General features: G+C 45.4%; 2 protein-coding genes across 3 annotated transcripts in view; both read left to right on the plus strand.

Annotated features, from left to right (window-relative positions):
- LOC137431331 (uncharacterized) overlaps positions 1-14595 on the plus strand; it is a 30926-nt gene extending 16331 nt beyond the window's left edge. For both annotated transcript variants that reach the window (XM_078781871.1, XM_078781870.1), the window contains exon 2: positions 11136-14595. In XM_078781871.1, coding sequence (XP_078637997.1) covers positions 11342-13087 — 1746 coding nt within the window. In that variant the 5' untranslated portion in view covers positions 11136-11341 and the 3' untranslated portion in view covers positions 13088-14595. The remainder of the gene's footprint in view (positions 1-11135) is intronic.
- Positions 1-17097, plus strand: part of LOC144892955 (uncharacterized) — a 443687-nt gene that overhangs the window by 391636 nt on the left and 34954 nt on the right. The window lies entirely within an intron of this gene.

The raw sequence follows: 17097 nt of genomic DNA on the forward strand, positions 1-17097 counted from the left end.
ACATATACACACACAGACACATACACATATACACATACACACACACAGACACATACACATATACACATACACACACAGACATACACACACACACACATGCATACACATACACACATATACATACATACACACACACACACACGTACACACACATGTACACCCACACACATGCACACACATGCACACACATATATATATATATATACACATACAGACACACATATATACACATACAGACACACACATATATACACACACATACACACGTGTACACACACATGTACACCGACACACATGCACACACATACACATATGCACATACACACATATACACACACATATATATACACATACACACATGTACACCCACACACACACATACATACACACACACACACATACACACACACAAACACACACACACATATACACACACACACACACACACACACATATACACATACAGACACACACATATATACACATGCACAAAAACACACACACACATATATACACACACACACACACACACACACACACACATATATACACACACACACACAGACATATATATACACACATACACATATATGCACGCACGCACACACACACACACACACACACACATATATGCACGCGCGCGCACACGCACACACACACACACACACACACACACACACACACACACACACACGTCCCACATTTATATATCCCACATCACACATGTATATACATGTTTAAAGTGTACGTGCCCTTCCCCCCTCCCCCGCCCGGCAACGCTGAGTACTTCTGCTAGTAACTAATGAAAGAAAAACGAAGAAATATCTCTGGGTAATTTCCTGAAACTCGGTGAAATTCGCTGAAATTCGCTCGGTGTATCGGTGAAATATTTTATTTGGGCGGTGCATAATTGCTTCGAACGAAATATCTCTAAGCAATTTCCCATCTGTGTTTCATGTCCATGCACACGTGAAATGGAGTTTGTTTTTGCACACGTGAAATGAACATGTGAACCTTTACTTCCGGATAATAATGTTGAATGAAATAAAAACGAAGAAATATAGTGGGGTCACCCGTGGGAATCCCACGGGCATGGACGTGTGTGACATTTCAACATATTGAGTTAGATGCTGCACATTCATTTTTACAAAATGGTTACTGGCAAGTCATCAGATCCAGAAATGGTGTAATGAACACAATTTATTTATTTCACATAATATGTGACCCCTCACTCCTCTCCACCTGACACTCTCCTCTCTCCACCTGACACTCTCCTCTCTCCACCTGACACTCTCCTCTCTCCACCTAGCACTCCTCTCCTCTCCAATCCCTCACATTCCTCTCCTCTCCAATCCCTCACACTCCTCTCCTCTCCAATCCCTCACTCTCCTCTCCAATCGCTCCTCACTCGCCTCTCCAATCGCTCCTCACTCGCCTCTCCAATCGCTCCTCACTCGCCTCTCCAATCGCTCCTCACTCACCTCTCCAATCGCTCCTCACTCGCCTCTCCAATCGCTCCTCACTCGCCTCTCCAATCGCTCCTCACTCGCCTCTCCAATCGCTCCTCACTCGCCTCTCCAATCGCTCCTCACTCGCCACTCCAATCGCTCCTCACTCACCTCTCCAATCGCTCCTCACTCGCCTCTCCAATCAATCCTCACTCGCCTCTCCAATCGCTCCTCACACACCTCTCCAATCGCTCCTCACTCGCCTCTCCAATCGGCTTTTCCCGTCTCGTTTCACTCGTTTTTCTCCCGTCTCATTCTTTTTCTTGCTCCAAATCGGCCCGTCTCGCCCGTCGGCCCGTCGGAATCGGAAATCGGCCCGTCTTGCTTTCTTGCTTGCGCGTAAATAAATTGTGTTCATTACACCATTTCTGGATCTGATGACTTGCCAGTAACCATTTTGTAAAAATGAATGTGCAGCATCTAACTCAATATGTCGAAATGTCACACACATCCATGCCCGTGGGATTCCCACGGGTGACCACGCAAGTTTGCATTGACGTTCGTCGACGGACTCGTTCGCCCGTCTCATCTTCGCTTTCTTGCTGCATCCTGTTCAAGTCTGCGTTCTTCATCGATCGTCTCATTCATTTTGGAAATAGAAGTTTCCACGCAGCGCAAGAATTGTCGCGATCCTCAAGAGGAAGTGTCTCGTAATCATCAAATGATAAATGGCAAGTAAATTATATTGTGGAAAATTAAAGATTTCAAATAAACATATTTAAAGTGTATGCGCACATAACATTAAAAAAACGAAGAAATATCTCTCGGTAATTTCCTGAAACATATTTTACTTCCGGCTAATAATGTTGAATGAAATAAAAACGAAGAAATATATGTCGGCATCATTGTTGATGTTTTTGTGACGACTGTCATCAAACGAAAAAGTAATATATCTTAACGGAAAAGCAAAAGCGAATTTTTAATATATATCGACACGTTGCCGTCGGTGTCATGTTGGGCGGTGTATGATACACCATGACGCGATTTTTAAAAATATATCTCTGCATTTTCCCGCGTGTGTGGAATGTTTGTGGAAAATTAAAGATTTCAAATAAACCTATTTAAAGTGTATGCGCACATAACTAATAAAAAAAACGAAGAAATATCTCGGTAATTTCCTGAAACATATTTTACTTCCGGCTAATAATGTTGAACGAAATAAAAACGAAGAAATATATGTCGGCATCATTGTTGACGTTTTTGTGACGACTGTCATCAAATGAAAAAGTAATATATCTTAACGGAAAAGCAAAAGCGAATTTTTAATATATATTGACACGTTGCCATCAGTGTCATGTTGGGCGGTGTATCACACCATGACGCGATTTTTAAAAATATATCTCTGCATTTTCCCGCGTGTGTGGAATGTTCTCAATTATTGCTGACACCGAGTCTGAAACCATCGATAAAAATGAAATCATATGATGAGTTAGATTGGAGATAAAGGCGTGAGAGAGACTCAATGGCCTTGAAGTTACAGGCGTTTGAGAATTCATTTCGTTCTATAAAGGGCAACTTTCATTGGATTTTCTTCCCGTTTTTTTTCAACCGAGTCTAAAACTATGTTAGCGACTGTGAAAAATGAAATGATATATCGAATTTGATTTGAAATAAAACTGGGAGAGAGAGCAAGACACCACGGGCCTACAAAACAGGCCTCAAAGCTATGCGAGTTAATAAAATGGTGGATATTTGTTTATAATTATATGAAGCCACTCCCAGAATGGGTGGAGCTATGTGTGGAGCTACTCTGCAAACCACACCCCGGACAGACACCCAACAGACAGACAGACAGAATCATCTACGGCTATTATAATATAGACTAGCGTGGTCACCCGTGGGAATCCCACGGGCATGGATGTGTGTGACATTTCGACATATTGAGTTAGATCCTGCACCTGCACATTCAGTTATATATAATGGTTACTGGCAATTGATCACATCGACAAATGATGTAATCCACACAATTTATGTACTTTACATAACGTTAATAGGAATACATGCCCATGTAGATGGGAAATACAGTTTGTTTGAAAGAAATCACAAATATCAGAAGAAAGTTTTTAAAATTTAGAACTATTCTCACTCAGAGTTAAACATCACCGTAATATTATGCGGTTGCTTCAACGTTTTCGGTGAATTATATGTCATTCCCATCTACACGGGCATGTATTCCTATTAACGTTATGTAAAGTACATAAATTGTGTGGATTACATCATTTGTGGATGTGATCAATTGCCAGTAACCATTTTATATAACTGAATGTGCAGGCGCAGCATCTAAATCAATATGTCGAAATGTCACACACATCCATGCCCCTGGGATTCCCACCCGTGGGAATTCCACGGGCATGGATGTGTGTGACGAATTTTAAATATATGTCGACTGTTATTTTAGGCGGTGTATTTTCGTTTATCATCATGGCGCGATTTAAAAAAATATATCTCTGCATTTTCCTCTCCAATACCTCCTCACACTTTACACACACACCGGCCCATGTTTACATATACACACACACACACACACACACATATACACCCACACACACACGTACATCGACACACATGCACACACACACACACACACACACACACACACGTACAGACACATATACACATATGCACATATGCAAATATGTATACACATATGTATCCACATATACACATATATGCACATTATACACATATATACATCTCCACACACACACACACACACACACACACACACACACACACACACACACACACACACACACACACACACATATACACATACACAAAAACAGACACACACACACGTACAGACACATATACACACATACACACACACACAGACATATATATACACATACAACAACAACATGCATTTTAAGGCCATTTTCCCTGCTAGAGCGGGGGTTAGCCTACATACACATACACACACATATATACACACACACACATATGCACGCGCACACACACACACACACGTACACACACACACATACACACACACACGTACACATGTCCCACATGTATATATCCCATATCCCACATGTATATACATGTTTAAAGTGTACGTGCCCTTCCCCCCTCCCCCGCCCGGCAACGCTGGGTACTTCTGCTGGTAACTAATAAAATAAAAACGAAGAAATATCTCTCGGTTTCATGAAACTCGGTGGAATTGGATGAAATTCGCTCGGTGAATTCACTCGGTGTATTCGGTTCGGCTCGGTTCACTCGGTTTAAAGAAAAAGCGATATTGTCGACATGTTGCTGTCTGTGTCATGTTGGGCGGTGTATGATACTTGTTGGCTGTTGGGCGGTGATATGGTGTATTTTTTAAAATATATCTCTGCATTTTCCCGCGTTGCTGACACCGAGTCGTTCTTCATCGACTGTGTCATTCATTTTGGAAATGGAAGTTTCCACGCAACGCATGAATTGTCACGAGTCAAGAGGAAGTGTCTCGTCATCATCAAATGACAAATATATTACATTGTGAAAATTAAAGATTTCAAATAAACCGATTTAAAGTGTATGCGCATATAACAAATAAATAAAGAAACGAAGAAATATCTCTGGGTAATTTCCTGAACCATATTTTACTTCCGGCTAATAATGTTGAATGAAATAAAAACGAAGAAATATATGTCGTTTTGTGACGACTGTCATCAAAAGTAAACGATGAATTCACTCGGTTTATTCGGTTCGGCTCGGTTCACTCGGTTTAAAGAAAAAGCGATAATGTCGACATGTTGCCGTCTGTCATGTTGGGCGGTGTATGATACATGTTGGGCGGTGTATGACACATATTGGGCAGTTGTTGGCGGTTGGGCGGTGGGCGGTGATATGGTGTATTTTTTAAAATATATCTCTGCATTTTCCTGCGTTGCTGACACCGAGTCCAAAACCATCGATAAAAATGAAATCAGATGGTGAGTTAGATTGGAGATAAAGGGTAAAGGCGTGAGAGAGACTCAATGGCCTTGAAGTTACAGGCCTTTGAGAATTCATTTCGTTCTATAAACGGTAACTTTCATCGGATTTTCTTCCCGTTTTTTTTCAACCGAGTCTAAAACTATGTTAGCGACTGTGAAAAATGAAATGATATATCGAATTTGATTTGAAATAAAACTAGGAGAGAGAGCAAGACACCACGGGCCTACAAAACAGGCCTCAAAGCTATGCGAGTTAATAAAATGGTGGATATTTGTTTATATGAAGCGAAGCCTCTCCCAGAATGGGTGGAGCTATGGGTGGAGCTACTCTGCAAACCGAATAAGCCACACCCCGGACAGACGCCCAACAGCAGACAGGCAGAATCATCTACGGCTATTATAATATATATATATAATATATAATATAATATATATATATATATATGTCGGTCAGAGTTTGTTGCTGTACAAACTCTGTTATAAACTGTAGTATAAACTGTTATTTGTAGTTAATAAAAGAAGTTTTTGCTTCGCCATTATATATTTCAAATGAGAATGCATGCTTCCCCTCGCATGCCAAACGAGTCTGTTAAAACCTCTCCTTCGTTTTGAAGCTATTTTACGAGCCGCGGCCAGAAATGCGGACAATGTGTGAAATGTAAATCTCTATACGTGGGATACATGAGTTTTGTGTACACAGACCTTTTCCCTGGTAGACTCTTATGATCATTAATTGATTTTCATATGATAGAATGCTTTCGTATGATAGAATGCTTGATTTTCACTGCTCTGGATTGGGTCTAATGATAATGCTCCCTGAAAGTATAAACGAAAGTCTGGGACTCTTCAAACGGCCTCCTGCACATTTACGATCCCATCGGGACCAGGAATGCAAACTCCCTCGCGTGAATTACAGCTTTTGGTCGGCCTCAAGTTCCAAGAGGCATCTGGCCCGTGAGATAACAGCACTTGCTTCACTCCCCTGAGGCAACAGGACGGATGTCGGTGGGGGACCTGGCCCAGTAAAGGATGCCGGTGGGGGAACAATTGCCCATTTTCCTTTGTCCTCGCAACTTTCAGCGGAGATTCCCTGATTAAGGAACCTCTATATAAACGGACCTGTATTCGCATAATCGCTAGGAGGGCTGGCGTGGCACGTCGTCCGTACGTGCTGTATATTGCCGGCTCTGCTCCACAGCTGTGAAACTTGGTGAATTAATAAACGCTTGTCAATCTTTCCTTGTGGTGAATACCTGAGTTCCCAGGTGACTACCTGAGTCCCCTCCCGACATTAATGGTACCAGGAGTGGGGTGACAGCAGTGAGAAGAGGAGAGGAGCGGACTCTGAATGACGGAGGGAGGTCGCCTGTGGCCGGCCGGCACACTGATTTGTTTAAAGGTGAGCATTTTTATATCAAAGGGTTATTTCTCCAAATTTGAACCTCTCTCCCTCGGGCGGGCTTCGTCCGCTCCCTTCGTCATCTGCCCTGCCTGCACCTCGAACGAAATTGTAAGTAAAGGCTGTTTTGGGCTTCAGAATGACAAGCGATTGTTAATCCACCAGGATAACGTTAAGAATAGATCTATCAGAGGGTAACGCTAAGGGTAATGTTACAGTTAGCAAGGAGAGTGGGAAAGGTGAGGTCGGACAGCCATAGGCTGCACCGGTGACCGAAAACTCTCCAGGAAGGACCAGCCCAGAGACAAGATGGGGTATGCCATTGCATGCCAGGGAAAGAAGGGCTGCGGCTAACATAGAGGAACATGGCCAGGAAAAAGGAAATGCGCAGGTACCAGGTAGGCTTGACAAGAAGGTAGTGGCAACTACGAGGTCAAGCCAGGAAGCTCTAGACAAAGCTCTAGACAAGAGGGCAGGAAAGGTGCTGAAACTGTAGGAGCAGAGGAAGTAAGCAGCAGAAATCCAGGTAGAAACAAACCAGGACCAGGTGAACAAGAGAAAATAAATAGGTTCACAGCAAGGGGCCAGGTAAGCACAGGTAGGAAGGAGTGAAAGTGGTTTTTGAAATATTGAAAATTGAAGCTACAAGGAGAGAGGACAATTAAGTAAACAGTTAAGCAAGTAAATCAGCGGTTAATGCCGCTGGTCCAGGATCCGGACCAAGACCCCGCGGTAGGGGAGGTAGTTACCATACCAAACCCCTACCCCCCAAGACCTGGGCTCTGTCCCCGGGCTCCAGGCAACACCCCCCCATCCCCCCTGCCATACCCTTTTCACCCCAACCCACCCTGTCCACCCGTCCCAAAATCCCTTTTTCCTTGAATGGAGTGAGACGAAATATGAATGAATGGGGATTGTCGCACAAGATGTTGAACAAGATTTTACAAGGGGACGCGTGTGCATGAATATACGCTGTACTGTGCGTGGTTAGTGACAAGTTGGTCGGATATAAGGAAACACATGAAATGCGAGCCGGTTTGTCAGTCACGTGGAATGGAGGAATGCATGAGGAAACGCATGATTCGAAATACGTTGCATAGGGAGACATGGGAGTTTCAGTTGGAGGTGCATGGTTGGAGTCGATCTGGTGTTCGCGTGACGCCTGAGAGACTCACTGGTATATGAATGAATGTATATAGGGATATTAATACTTGTATCTCATATTTGACTTTAAATCGAATTTTTGTCATTACGTGTGTATTTGGGTTCATTGTCATTGTGTGTGTGTTATTGAATGCGGATGTGTGTCCTTAACGTGTGTATTCGGCCAACTTAATTGTCTGTATGACATATGCAAAGTAGATGGGTTTCGGTGTGAAGTCTTGTAAATTGTCTGCTTGACGTGCGGGAATCCAGGCCGGGAATGTCGATTTTAGCGTCTATCCGAGGGTCCTGGTGATGTTCTTAATTGAGTCCGGATTTTCATTTGTTTGGGAGCGGTTGGGAGCGATTTGATAGAAAATGACATTTGCGAGATATGACGTTGAAAGCACGGGGCCTGGCATTCTGATGCGAGTCCGGTCAGGAGAGCACTCGGAGGAACGTTGATATGAAGCGGTTTCTTGGGGATGGTTGCAAGATGGGCTGCCTTTGCCTTTCCAGCGGCAGTCGGGCAGCAATTTGGAATTTGTTGAATTAAATTCAGAATACGGAATTTGCTCAGAGCGCCGGCGATAACCTGCCTACTCTCAAAGGATGTGCCCCGCACGGTGGGAGGACCGTGAATGGTTGACAAAGGGTTCCTTGAATTGCCTGCAGGAATTATGCAATTAACGATTATATTGTGTATTGGCAACTTGTGTATTGTACGTGTGGATTGTATGAGTATATCCCCGAGGCAGCTCACCTCTCGGAGGATGTTATGTCACGTGGGATGTCATTGATTGCATTTTGGGTTAGAGGTGAGAGCAAGTGCTCCGCATTTCAATTGCAGATCGTCGGAGGTGGCTTGTGTTGGCGGGAGTTTGCGGGACTAATCCCCACCAAATGCGTCTGTTATATAGGGAGGAATGTGCGAAAGGTGTGCACCAGGTAGAGAGGGTGCTGCATGGTAGAGCACGCCTCCCAAGAAAGGCTGTGGGATTTTAGCGGGAGTTCCTGGGCGGATTGTTGGTGGTTATTTGATTCATAGGGTGTTAGCATTTTGCAATGTGGAGCTTAAATGATGGTCGTTTATCTGTCCGGATGTGGAGTTCTTGCAGAGGCAAGATGTTGGCTGGACTTGTATTATTTGTAAGATGAAAGCGCCTGTTACCCCAATTTGACGTTTGTTACCACACCTTCCTTCGTTTGAAGTTTGACCTTTGAAGTTTGTTTAACCGTTTGACCTTTGTTTGAGATACGCATGGGAATGATTTGGGATAGGAATGAGGTCAGAGTTAATTCGCTAACCTTGGAAGGACGACAGGCTGAGTCAATCTACTGGGTGTTAATTTAACGACATGACAGGGACTTAAATCGGGAAAAGGGAAATATATTGTTGGCTAAAACTGAAAATTGTGTACGTAATTGGTGAACAGAAGAATATTGATTTCTGAAATTTGTTGTTGTCGTTGTGGTTGACGTCTTATTGGGTGTTTCGGGGGACTCAGGAAATATGTGTATGATCGAGGTCTGGGGTTAGTCATGTTAAATGGAGGACATTTGAGAGGGTGCAAGGAGATGCAAGTAGCATGGTTCAAGTCGTGGTGTCAAGAGGGTGTGTGCCCAGGTGTATTGTGGGTTATCATAACTTGCCGATTATGGGGGCGCGCACCAAGTAGAGATCGGGCTGCATGGTGGAGCATGCCTCCCCCCCCCCCCCCCCCCCCCCCGAGAAGGGCTTTGACGGTGTTGTCCGTAGTGGAGGCCTTGTGTTAAAGTAGGGATGTGTTGCTAGGGATCGGGTGGCTGCATTGAGGGCATGATTGAGGTGTGGCTGGCACTTCGTGTGGTTGGAGGTTGCATTGCGTGGAATGCAGTGAACATGCCCAACTTTTGGCTTTGTGAGGCTCCAGATAGAAGTTGGCATATAGATACTGTGGATTAGACTGTGCCTGTCTGGAAAGGTGATGTCCTTTGCTGGGGCTTGTGATACGCCTCTGTTATTTGTCTGTCTGTCTGTCTGATTGTAAGTCTGTGGTACGATGGAGGGCTAATTGAGTGCTCAGGTGTCATTGTATTAAACATCGGAATGCACCTTTCGGAGGACCACCAGCTGTTCCATGGAGGTAAGGTGTGAAATATAGCATAAGCTATAGGTCATGGAAATATGGTAGTGTAAGCTCGCCGAGGGAGAGTTACCTGTAGTAGGGGACGTAGCAGATTAGTGGATTATAATGACGGGGGAGCGCAATGGTATAAGGGGCGACTGGGAAGCGCAAGTCTCAGAAGGGAGTAGTCAGCTTCGATGATGCAGTGTGTGGGAAGGAGGTGATGGAGCAGTCAGTGTATGAGTGAGTAATTGTGATTGTGAACAGTGTAAATGCAAGAATGGATAGACAGGGACACAATGAGCTGCTTGGCGAGCCATTGAGGTGGATTGGATGTTTTATCATTGTTGTCTTGGGAGTTCAGTTGTTGACATTGGCTGCACATTGTCTGGAGTGCTTTAATCTGCACAGGGAATGACAATTGGGATGACAAATTGTATTCATTGAGTAAGTTACATGTTTTGTTTTGTGGCTCTGGGGACAAGCTAGTTTGATGGGACCCTGGGGTCTTCTGTGTGTCTATGTGTTTGTCTGTCTGTTACACTGGACTCTTGGATGGGTTTTCATGAGACGAACTTCAGACATAACTACAGTGAGAATCTATTTTTAGTGAATCGCCATGGGTGAGAAAAATTGGTGTGTGACCAGACACTAGAATTGACCAGAATTGGAATTGAAATTAACCAGACAGTAAGACATATGAGAACTATTTTATTTTCAATAAATAGACCAGGTTATTTTTATTATTTGTTTATTTGCGAAAATAAATAAATAACAGGGGGAGGTTAATGGTGGTTTGTTGGTGGTAACTCGAGTTGAAACTCTAGCTGAAATAATTTAAATATAGATATTGGGATATTGGGATATGGGGCAACTATTGGGCTAGAGACGGAAACAGGTGTAGGAAACAGGTGAATGGGATGCTAGGGGAGGAATTAGAGAAAATTGGATCGAATTTAAAATCGGATATTGGATAAAATTGGATCCACTTGAAAGAAGTGGATTAGGAAATCTGTGACCAGGTGTTCCAGGTGTTCCCGGGGCGTTCGTGGACCAGGTGTTCCACCAGGAAAAAAAAACCAGGTGTTCGTGGAGCACTTCACCCGCAAGAACGCCCTGGAAAAGGTGGAAGGGACCAGTCCAGGTGTTGCTGACTACACCAACTGCTGTCTTTTGCGAGGGCAAGACCTCCTGGATCCACGCCATGCACTGTAAGTTGGCTGTACAAGCACCAGACACTACACCACAGCAACCACAGTAACGATGGGCCTAATCATAGGTATGATGCTATTAATAGCGACAGCAGCTAAGGGGAGCTCCGATTATAATAGATGTGAAAACAAAACACGACACCTCACCGTAACATGGGGACAAAGAGTACCATTACCATGTTTCGAGCAGAAAACCCTACACACAGATTGGGTAAGCGTAAGATGGCCAGCACTGTCGGCAGGGCCTGGATGGGTTGGCGTTGTACTACGAAAACAACGAGAGTTCCGGGAGGACGGGCAAGCTAGCGTCAAGACCTTGGCCCGACCAGGATACAAAGGGGCCACCCCTGATTTTAAGCTACAAACACGCACACGCCTAGAGAAAGGCATGACTATGCAGATCCGGTGCAGCGTCTGGACCCCTGGCGTTGCTGGTGGCGAAACTAAATACACACCATGCATCGAATACATACTCACACCGCACCCCCAGGACAAGGCCCCAGAGAAGGGTGAAAACACATATTGGAAGGTAGCAAGAGAGGTGGCGACAATTCAGAATAGGACCCACTGCTGGTCATGCATGCATTTCCCCCAAGCAGGCACCACAGGAATACACATGATAGTGCTACCTCTGTCCCTTAATGATCTTTGCTCACAACCTATCGATTCCCCATGTTTAGTCACCACGCTGGAAAGAGAAGGGGTGGGCAACAACAAGAGTTGTAATCGGCAATTTAATTATCGCCCTTCAATGATTGCCCATGTGGCCGAGAGGCCTGCCCCCGTCTGGGTCAAACCACAGAAAGGGATGGTCTGCCTCCAGGGTTCCGGCCACTTGCTTATGGGAGAATCAGAATGCGCCTACACTCTCCCCGGGAAGCTGGGAAAGGGGAGCACCGGGATTACACTACGAATAGTACTGCAAGATAAACACAATCACAACATAACGGCTATAACATTTTCTAGGGGGGTTAGTAGGATTAATGGGGTGACAAAGGGAATCCAGTGCTTATCCGCCCACCTAGTCCCACCCCATGGGACAATGTTTATATGCGGCGACAAGGCTTACCCCTATTTACCAAATAATTGGGGTGGCACATGTTATCTTGGTTCGGTCCTTCCTGACGTTGAGATACTGGACGAGCTAGATCCAAAGTCCCTGGACAGGCGACATAGGGGGTCAGTATGGAACGAAGATGGAACCACTAAACTACATGGAAGCATATGGGAAAAGGTGTTAGGTTTATTCTTCCCAGGAGCTGGCACAGTCATGGATAGTTTCCGGATAGATAAATTGGCTTTGGCCCTAGAAGAGGTGGCAAACGACACCGCTACGGCCCATGATGTATTATTGGACACAGTAGTTCACATGCGCACAATGGTAATGCAGAATCGGGTAGCGTTGGACATGCTCCTGGCAGAGAAAGGAGGGGTATGCGGGATAGTAAAGGGAAAATGTTGCACATACATACCTGATCCATCTGAAGGGGTGTCAGCCGCAATAGTGAGATTAAGGAAAACTAGCCACGCTCTAACGATCGATCGGATTGCATGTGAGAACTCTTATAAATTTATCTGGCTCACTGACTGGTTCCGGGGATGGACAGGCACCATAGTGAAGTGGATATTGACCGCATTGGCAGTGATAATCGGGGTGGTAATCTGGGGGGCACTAATGAAATCTTTAGTCCTCTTCTGTGTGAGAAAGTACTTTACAGGATGGAAAACGAAGAAACCGCCGAGGACGACCATGGTCTTGATTACAGAGGCCGTCGACCTGAACGAGCCCTTCGACTAGGCAGATGTGACCGGCGCTTCAGAAGACTGTGCTGATTTGTTTGATGATTGTGATGATTTTGTTGCAAACCCCTTGCGAGAACTGGCTAATGCCTCTAATGTATTAGAAGCTCACAGCTGCACACCTCCATCCGATCCAACTATGGATCTGATTGCGACGCTGGGTCTGGCAGTCAAGGGACCTGACATGGATATCCTGGATCCACAAGCTGATCATGCGTCCATGGAAGACTTTGACATAAAGGAAGTCTCTCTCTTCACTTCGAATGTTGCGGATTTTAATGCTCTGTACCCTGACCAGGAACACGTGACACAAGATACTGACAATATTATGTATTCCTCAGAACAGCAGCACGTGCGAGGTCTCATGCGCATGAACGTCGATTAACTTCGAAGATCTGCAAGGACCGCGTCTGAGAAAGGTGGGGGGAGCTAGTTCCACAGGGGAGGTGGCTGGCCCTCTGGCGGAGCACATCCTCATCCGGACCAGACGCCTTCGTTGTGGATCCGAAACGTAAATGGACCTTCATGTTCTGAACCCTCAGGTTCCAAGCACGCACAACACGACACGTCCCTCAAGTGCACGGGCGGGGCGCTATGGGCGCGTGGTATGCCCTTGGGAGACACCCACATTACACAATCCTCCTTCAATAAAGCCCGATGAGGCACGTTGTCCCTTGAGATACTTTGTCTCGACGAGACAAGAGAAGGGTTAATGTCGGTCAGAGTTTGTTGCTGTACAAACTCTGTTATAAACTGTAGTATAAACTGTTATTTGTAGTTAATAAAAGAAGTTTTTGCTTCGCCATTATATATTTCAAATGAGAATGCATGCTTCCCCTCGCATGCCAAACGAGTCTGTTAAAACCTCTCCTTCGCTTTGAAGCTGTTTTACAAGCCGCGGCCAGAAATGCGGACAATGTGTGAAATGTAAATCTCTATACGTGGGATACATGAGTTTTGTGTACACAGACCTTTTCCCTGGTAGACTCTTATGATCATTAATTGATTTTCATATGATAGAATGCTTTCGTATGATAGAATGCTTGATTTTCACTGCTCTGGATTGGGTCTAATGATAATGCTCCCTGAAAGTATAAACGAAAGTCTGGGACTCTTCAAACGGCCTCCTGCACATTTACGATCCCATCGGGACCAGGAATGCAAACTTCCTCGCGTGAATTACAGCTTTTGGTCGGCCTCAAGTTCCAAGAGGCATCTGGCCCGCGAGATAACAGCGCTTGCTTCACTCCCCTGAGGCAACAGGACGGATGTCGGTGGGGGACCTGGCCCAGTAAAGGATGCCGGTGGGGGAACAATTGCCCATTTTCCTTTGTCCTCGCAACTTTCAGCGGAGATTCCCTGATGAAGGAACCTCTATATAAACGGACCTGTATTCGCATAATCGCTAGGAGGGCTGGCGTGGCACGCCGTCCGTACGTGCTGTATATTGCCGGCTCTGCTCCACAGCTGTGAAACTTGGTGAATTAAAAACGCTTGTCAATCTTTCCTTGTAGTGAATACCTGAGTTCCCAGTTGACTACCTGAGTCCCCTCCCGACATATATATATACAGACCTGGCATTTAATATGGAATCTTTTTTTTTTCTTGACGGGTTTACTTTCTGAACTCAGTATATCAATCTGGTGAGTTTCTTTTACCCTTCGGTGATGTCATTGTTGAAAGAACCATGTCACTGATTGTCTTTCGCAGCAAGAAGCCAATAACAGGATTATATCACAGGTGGCGTGACAAAATGTAAGGACAGGTACATTTGACGATTGGCTTCACAATCGGATATATATAAGGGTGGTTGCGTTCTGTATTAGTGGAAAACAACTGCTGCACGTCGACAAAAGTTATTTCCGCTTCCTCTGGAGATGGTCCGTCAACTTGACAATGCTGTTTGTCATGGAGTGGTGGCTTTACGAAATTCTGGCATGAAACAGCGTGCTATTGCTCGGCAGTATGGCATCACTCAAGGTCAGGTGTCAAAGATCCTGAAACGAAATGCTCAGAGGGGTGTCCCTACTCCAATACTGAGGCCAGGATGTCCACGCAGAACCACAGGGAGAGATGATCGCCAGCTGCACCGGTTAGTCTGCAATGGCCGTACCAAGTCAGCTTACCGGCTTAGGGCTGAGTGGCAGCAACTGACAAATGTGCCTGTATCCAGAAGGCTAGTCAACCAACGACTGGTTCAAGCAGGCTATCGTGCCAGGTGTCCCCTGAGAAAGCCACGCCTGACCAGACAACACAGACAGCGCCGATTGCAGTGGGCCAGAGAGCACCGTCAATGGCAGCCAGGATACTGGAATCACGTGACCTAAGTGACGAGTCTAGATTTCTGGTCTATCGTCAAGATGGCCGCGTCCGAGTGCGCAGACAAGTGCATGAAGCCCACAACGAAGATTGTATAGTGCCAAGAGTCCAAGATGGAGGTGGTGGAGTGACTGTTTGGGCTGCTTTTCGTGCAGGGGGCAAAGCTGACCTGGTTGTTCTGAATGGAAACCTGAACCAGTTCAAGTACATGGCCATTCTGGAAGAAACATTGCTTCCATTTGCTCGTGCAGCCTTTCGAGGAAACTTTGTCTTCCAAGATGACAATGCACGGCCTCATCGTGCTCACATGATCCAACACTTTCTTGCTGATCATGGTGTAGAGCATATGGAGTGGCCTGCCATGTCCCCGGATATGAATCCGATAGAGAACTTGTGGGCAGAATTAACGCGTCAAATCGACAACTTGGACCAGCAGCTTACCTCGGTGCGTGAATTGCAGCAGACTATTGTCACTGCATGGCAAGCGATTCCTGTCCAAACCTTGGCAAATCTCGTGAACAGCATGCCTCGACGTGTACGTGCTCTCCTGAATGCTCGTGGGGGTTACACAAAGTACTGAACTGTAATTTTACTGTCCGTAATCCCAGTCATAATTTAGCTTTTGTTTTTGTTGAAATTTTTTTTGGCTAATGTGCAAAATAAAGAGATACTTCTGGAAAACGTACAGAAGTTTAACACAGTACTGTCCGTGAATTGAGTTCGATATCAGTTTACATCACTTTCAAGGATCAATTTATTTGCTTCGAAATGTCAAATGTGGTTTTTGTTTCTTTTAAAGGTCACATTAACAAAATCTAGAATAATTTCAACATAATTCCAATAAACTTTTGGTTCTAAGTCATCTTGAAAAGTAAGTTCACCCCCACAAACAAAATATTCCATATTAAATGCCAAGTCTGTATATATATATTGTTACGGTTCTCTGCCGCCCTTCTTCCCTTACCAAGGGGGGATTAATCCCCTTGTTCTTTCTGGGCTTGGCGGAACCGAGAGACTTGAAACGCCTCTTCCGGGCAAAAACGCAAGGTAGGGTTTCAGGACCAAGTCTCGCTCGTACCTAAATCCCTGCGCCGCCACGGAAGCGAGGAAGCAAGCCTCGCACGAGCCACGTGTGATCTGGGTACACCGAGCGGATTGAGTACCACGTGGTCCATGCAGTTTTAGGTAGTGGAACCTGATTCGAGCGGTTCTATTTGTACCATGCTTAGCCAATGAGGAAATCACAGGAACGATCGAATGGAAAAGGAAGAACACAGGTTTAATTTTTATTCCCACACGTATGTACAATGATCAGGACGCAGATACACAGAGCAGCACTTAAACAGTCTTAGTCTTAACGCCCAGACTCGGGCCCGTCACACTCACACAGGGAATTGCAGGCAGGTTGATGTTCCGCCCAGACGTGTCGACGTGGTCTTCCAGGAATGGCCCCGTCCGGCTCTCCACGGTCCCAGCACGTCCCGCGAAGAAGGCAAGCAGGCGGTGGAAGGAACCTCGTAGCACGTCTCCTGAACAAAAGGCAGCCGATGAGGTAGGGCGGGAAATGCGCGTCTCTCAGCGCGGCTGGCGGTTACACAGCGCGTTATCACTCGCGTAACGTAATGCACTGTATGCGGCTCGGCCTCAAGCTCAACTAAGCGTTGCTTTATATTAGCGCGTATTCTGGTT

Source organism: Myxine glutinosa, chromosome 7, assembly GCF_964187855.1.
Source record: "Myxine glutinosa chromosome 7, kmMyxGlut1.1, whole genome shotgun sequence".
In the NCBI taxonomy this organism is placed as follows: Eukaryota; Metazoa; Chordata; class Myxini; order Myxiniformes; family Myxinidae; genus Myxine; species Myxine glutinosa.